This window comes from Quercus suber, unplaced genomic scaffold (assembly GCF_002906115.3).
Source record: "Quercus suber isolate HL8 unplaced genomic scaffold, Cork oak 2.0 scaffold_266, whole genome shotgun sequence".
NCBI classification, from domain to species: Eukaryota; Viridiplantae; Streptophyta; class Magnoliopsida; order Fagales; family Fagaceae; genus Quercus; species Quercus suber.
In genome coordinates this window covers 94,936-101,399 of record NW_027069722.1, presented here as the reverse complement: position 1 = coordinate 101,399, position 6,464 = coordinate 94,936, and the positions used below count along the sequence as shown (strand labels likewise).

At 36.0% G+C, this 6,464-nt stretch overlaps 1 protein-coding gene across 1 annotated transcript; it reads left to right on the top strand.

The window, feature by feature from the left end:
- The first annotated feature begins 201 nt into the window (after nucleotides 1-201).
- LOC112032950 (uncharacterized mitochondrial protein AtMg00310-like) lies at nucleotides 202-654 on the top strand. Its single transcript, XM_024065716.2, has one exon. It carries the CDS (start codon nucleotides 202-204, stop codon nucleotides 652-654), a length of 453 nt encoding a protein of 150 aa, XP_023921484.2.
- Nucleotides 655-6,464: the final 5,810 nt, after the last annotated feature.

The window sequence follows — 6,464 nt, the reverse complement described above, 5'->3', positions numbered from 1 at the left end:
AGATGAAAAGGTAAGGACGAAGAAAGGTTGGCAAAAATGTAAATATTAAAATAAAATAAAAAGTAAATGTTAAAAATAATTATAGGAGAATCGGATAGAAAAAGATAATGAGGTGGACGCTGATGTGGCTCAACTGGAGCGTAGCAACAATAAATGCTATGCTTCAACTTTTTGTAATATATAGAATATAGATTAGATGCCATGTGTGCTAGATTTTGGTGGGGCCAAATTGGTGAGGAAAGGAAAATTCACTGGAAGAGTTGGAGTTTTCTGTCACAGTCAAAGAAGGAAGGAGGGATGGGATTCAGAGATATTCGATCTTTTAATCTTGCTATGCTAGCTAAACAAGGATTGCGATTGTTGCAGGACAAAAACTCTCTTTTGTATAGCTGCTTTAAGGCAAAGTACTTTCCAAGGTGTGAGTTCCTTGAGGCGAAAGATTGTCAAAACAGCTCCTATGTTTGGAAGAGTTTATTAGCTGCTCAACCGGTATTGAGGAAATGGCGTTATTGGAGAGTGGGGAATGGTGCTTCTATCCATGTTTTGAAGGATTGTTGGTTACCTAATCAACCAACAAATAGTGTTCTTTTCCAACCTGAGGAGGAAATTTGGGAGTGGAGAGTTTCGGATTTGATTGATTGGCAGAACCACTAGCGGGATAGAGATAGAATCCTTGCTTTGTTCCACCCATATGATGCTAAAGCTATTCTCCAAGTTCCCTTGAGCAGGCGGGTGGTGCAGGATGTTTTGGCTTGGTCCTTTACAAAGAATGGTAGGTACAATGTCAAGTTCGGGTACCATGTGGCTAAGTAATTGAGGTTGGCAGAGAGTAATTGTAGGGAGGCTTCAATGCAAAGATCAAATTTTTCCTTGTGGTCACAGATCTGGAAGGCTAAGGTTCCAAATAAGGTTAGAATTTTTTCATGGAGAGCATGCCATTATATATTGCCTACGAAGGACAACCTAGTGCGAAGGAGGGTGTTGGAGGATGCTCGTTGTTGTTTCTATCATAGAGCTAATGAATCGGTGTTGCATGTGCTTTTAGAGTGTGGGGCAGCACAGGAGGTTTGGGCTAGCAATGCAATCATGTTTCAAAAATTCAGTACTGTGCAAGTGGATTTTGGGCAGCTGGTTGCTAGTCTTATGCCGAGGTTGTCACTTGAGGAGTTGGATTTATTTTGGGTGATATGTTGACAAATCTGGCTTCAGCGAAACACGGTCTTGCATGGGGGTGTTTTTCGACATCCATCACGGTCATACCAGCGGGCTTTGGATTATTTGAGTGAGTTTCATGAAGCGTAGGAGCATCTGAGTGTACCTATGATAGTTCATGTTTCAGCAAGTCAAGCATGGTAGCCATCGCAAGGAAACTTATTCAAGCTGAACTTTGATGGAGCATGTTTTAATAATGAAGCTACTTTGGGTTATGGGGATGTGGTTCGCAATGGGAATGGCGAAGTGATGGCTGCTATTTCGGCCAAGGGTGGGGCTGTGAGGGATAGTGAAGAGGTGGAGGTGCTGGCTTGCCACAAAGCTCTTGAATTTGCTATAGATGTTGGTTTTATGGAGGTGATTCTGGAAGGTGACAATGCAAGGGTGATGAAGACAGCAGCACAGACTCAACTAGATTTAGCTCAACTTGGGTTTATTTATGAAGCTATTTGGTGTTTGATTTCAGGTTTTAGATCCTTTTCAATTAATTGTGTTAGGCGTAGTGCCAATGGTGTTGCTCATGTGTTGGTAAGATTTGCTAGATTATCCGATAATGAAACTGTATGGTTGGAGGAGGATCCTCCACCAGCAGTTGATGCTTTGTATTTGGATTCTAGTATTCTGCATTAATGAAATTCATTTGGTTCCGGTTTCCAAAAAAAAAAAAAAGGATTATTGTTTGCCAACCCGATTGATTAAATGAGTGTGCATCGTCACGATTATTTTCAGTTCAAAACCATTAGTAGATTAACTTGCTTGTTACATTTTGTCATAGATTTTAAATTATTACTATACTGTTTGTTGTCCAACACAACAATATCTCAGTCTTGGTGTTTTATAAGAATACACGTTTTTAGAACGGTGACATTTTTTGGATATATGAATGCTTTTGCAATGTTACTTAGCTTCTATTTGGGAAGCGTGTTTTGTGCGTTTCTTGGTGGAAGCCTTTTTTCTGTGGGTCCCGTGCACAGTTCATGGGACCCACAAGTACCTTTATTTAGCAACTTTTTCTTTAAAACTGAGTCTCACGGCATTATTCATATAATTAAAAATTATTTTGCTACAATGTTTTCAGTTTTCAGCAATAAGCGGTATCCAAACAGACTCTTAATCTCATAGTCTCAATGCCTTGCTATGATACTAATTGATTGATGCTCTACTAGGCTTAGTTTTGGTAGCCATTTTCTTATTCAATAAGGGAAATTACACTTTATCTCCCTAAACTATACGTTTATTCCCCCTTTTACACTTGCCCCCATAAACTATCAAAATGTATACTTAACCCTGAACTATACTCCATTTTATATTTGCCCCTATAAACTATGAGAATGTTCATTTTACCGCCTTAAACTATACCACATTTTACACTTACTCTCTTAATCTATGAGAATACACACTTACTTTCATAAATTATTATTCATGGGACGGGGTGTAAAGTGTTTCACAGAAAATAGTTTTAGAGAGAAAGGATTACATAGGTAATAGTTTAAAAGAGTAAGTGTAAAAAGTGGTATAGTTAAAAGGGTAAAGTGTAATTTCCCCTATTCAACATAATCAAAGGTAGGCATTTTTTATCATCATCTTCTTGAATTTCTAATCCTATAATCTTTTTTCATGCATTGTATCTTTTTAATTATTTATTTATATATTTTGTAATATTCCTTCATTTGTTATCTTCCTATATCTTGGAAAACACTATTGTAACCTAACACACACACACCATATGCGTAATGGCAATGTTAAAATACTTTGTAGATATTAATTGTTAATTCACTACAAATCATAATTTTTAATAAAAATACAAAAGAAATTAAAAGAATCACCTTGTGTACGGCTGATTGAAGAAAAATAATAGTGAATGTTGAGAAAAATGGGCTGAATATATAAGGTTAATATTGGATTATAACAAAATACCATTAAACCTAATTTCATTGGATTATAGGGCTTTTGGTGAAAATTTCATTAAACCTACTTTCATTCCCTCTTATTCATTTTAATTTTGGGGGAATGAAAATATGAGATTTTGAGGAAATATGGTAAAATGAGTTCCTCCTACCATTTCCATTATTTCTTAATCTTTTAAAGAGAGGAAAATTAAATAATATTCTTAAAATATCCATTCTATTCCCCATCTCAAACAAAGCATAAGCTTTTTAAAACCTTATTTTTCCTAAGTACAACCACACTTTAACTAATTTTGAGTAAAATACAATCAGCAAAAAGTCAAACGAGCTAATGCTAAATGGACACTTGTGATGGTCTTTTGTGGAGGCAAGTGTTTTAATAGTGATCCCTTTCAAATTCTCCAATTCCCTCTAATTTTTAGTTAGTTGTGTGCCATGACCTTAGGTGGCTCATGTTTGACCCACATGAATGGGTGAAATCGAGTTAAGTGTCTCTCAAAATGTGAATGCCAACAGATGATATTTGTCCTCCTAAATCAAGGGTTTTATATGGAGTTGCCAATTATTTTATACAAATTGGAAAAAAAAAAAACCATTAATTGGAAATATATATTATTTAATTGATTGAGTTGAAATTTACACTTGATTCTAAAAAAAAAAAAAAAAAACTTTTCAAAGCTTGGATTCCTAAATACAATCTAAACTTTACATGGCTTTAGTCCTAATTACATTCTAAAAAAGAAAAAGAATATTGCATGATTAAGCTTGATCCAAGAACCAATGATTTAAGTTATGGAATGAGAAGGTGTTGAATACCCACTCAACCAAGTGAACAAGTCTTTTAGAATATGGTGGTTATGGTAATGTCATGCAAATGACATCTATGAGGGGTCAGAAGATCGAAGAGGAATGGATTAGCAATTAGATTGTTCAACCCACACCCGAGGAGACAAACGCATTCCGAAGATTCCACCCACCCGAGGATGGAAGCATAATCAAGACAATGGGCATCTTTTGATGTTCTAGGGTGCAAGGTTTTGAAACCCGGACCGTTTATTGAACCGTAAAAAGGAGAGGTTTAAGGTTTTTAAGATTGAACTGAGGTTGAACCAAGATCGAATTGTGATGACGTCATAATTAATTTAATAATTATATAAAATACAAATAATAGATAAATTTATAAAAAGAAAAAAAAAGAGCAATATTAATTTTAAAAACATGAAAAATAATTAAATAATTTTCAAATACATTATCACAACTTTTAAATAAGAAAAAAAAAATGATAAAGCATAAATGAGAGATATAAAATAGTATTAAAATACTTCATAGGCATGTCTTATTTACTTTTTATATATAATAGTTTCAACTAAATAAGATATTAATATTGTATAAAAAAATGTCTATTTTGTTTGAAAAAAATTGTCAACTCTTGAGATTTATCTCAGCACGTCGCCCAGCCAAGTCTTGGGCATTCTATTTTAACTTTTAAGTTTAAAAATAACTTTAAATAATAATAAAAGGACAACTTATTCCCACAATCACATTTCCCAAGCAATTTGATAACTTCTTCTACACTTTTACTTTTCTTTTCAGCACCTACTTCTCATATTTGAAATTTTGTGTCTTTCTTTCCTTTACTTCTCAGTCTCTCATCTTCAGTCTTCCTCAGTTCTCAAGCAAATTATAACAGATCTAAAGGTAAGTCTCTCTTTCACAGCTTCATCCTTTACTCACTTTCCCTTTTTCTATCCCCGTCTCACTCATTCTTCCTAAAGAACATATCCAGCCAACCTGAAACTGCTCTTCATGAAGAAATTTTCTACTCTTCATGAAGAAATTTTATGAGGAAGAAACCGAAAAACCCGTGTCCGGTTCAGAAAACCGTGCGGTTTAACCGCGGTTCGAGAGGTTCACAATAAAAATATAATTTCCGTTTTTTTGTGCTTAAAGAACCATTTCAAGGAGCGGTTTCCTGTTAACCTAGTCGGACTGTACGGTCTAGTCCAGGTTTCAAAACCATGCTAGGGTGAGGAAAAGGGGTAGCGACAAAGGCAGAAAAGTGGGGAGGAAGTTTCCTGGAATGAACAATTTCCTCCTCCACATTGAATGCTTTGCACCAACCTTATCAGTTGCATTAATGAGGAAATGACACCTGAATAATAACTTCACAGCTAGCCGCCCTTTCCACCACCTTTAGCATAATGTTGATGGGACAAGTATCCTTAGGAATGCTTGAAGGCATGCAAATGGAAGGCTAGGATACAAAGAAGGGGGATATAAAAGGAGAGGAGTCACAGGAAAATGGAGGACATATTTGTTGATGAAATAGGAAAAAGAGAAAGTGAACAGCGATCTATCTAGTGTAGAACTCCAACATTATACATAAGAACTTATTCCTCTGACACATCTAAGGAAAGCTACATATCTCATTGTCTACTTATTTTATTCCTTTCTATTATCCTAGGCTCTTCAGTCTTTGACTTGAACTTAGATTAGAATTGCACTTGAATTGTTTGCCCACTCTCTAAAAAAATTCTATTGTTGGGTTTGATTTGAAAGACAAGGCATCACCATTCTAAGTGGGCTTGAGCTTTTTTTTTTTTTGAGCACTTACAATTGGTGCTGTCTGTGGGAATCATTTTTAATTTTCCTAAGTTATGGCTAGTTCTAAGCATGATAGGTAGGAGTCTGTAGGCTTCCAGCATGAGGATCAGTTTGTTAATTTGGAAAGGAGGAGAGATAGGGAAGAGGCACAGTATATTGAGCATATTGGCTGGAGTCATTTGAGAACTGGAAGCCATGTTTCCCACGAGCAAGAGACTCGGAATGTTAGGCTGGAGATTGACCATTTATGTAAAAAGTTGCATCGGAAGGAGTGTGACAGGAGAGATCCAACACCCCCATCAAATGAAGGGTCTGATGAAGAAAGGGATTGAACCTATAGACGAAGGTCAAGGACACCTCCTGGTGAATCTTTCTTTGCACTATCATGCTTAGATAAGCTAAAGAAGCAGAGGAGAAGGCGAGGAGAAAGCTCATCTCCCAAGAATATGTGAAATGATGCAATGAGCAAGGCTTTTCACCAAATTTCAAAGTCACCTTTTACGCGGAGAATTGATAGGGCCAAGCTTCCTCATCGTTTTACACAACCTACATTTACTATTTATAACGGAAGAAGCGATCTTGTGGAACATGTAAGCCACTTCAATCAGAGGATGGCTATACACTCAAGGAATGAGGCTCTTATATGCAAGGATTTCCCTTCTAGCATTGGGCTTATTGTCATTAGGTGGTTTTATGGGTTAGAGGAAGGCTTCATAAGATCTTTTAAGGACCTATTTTGAT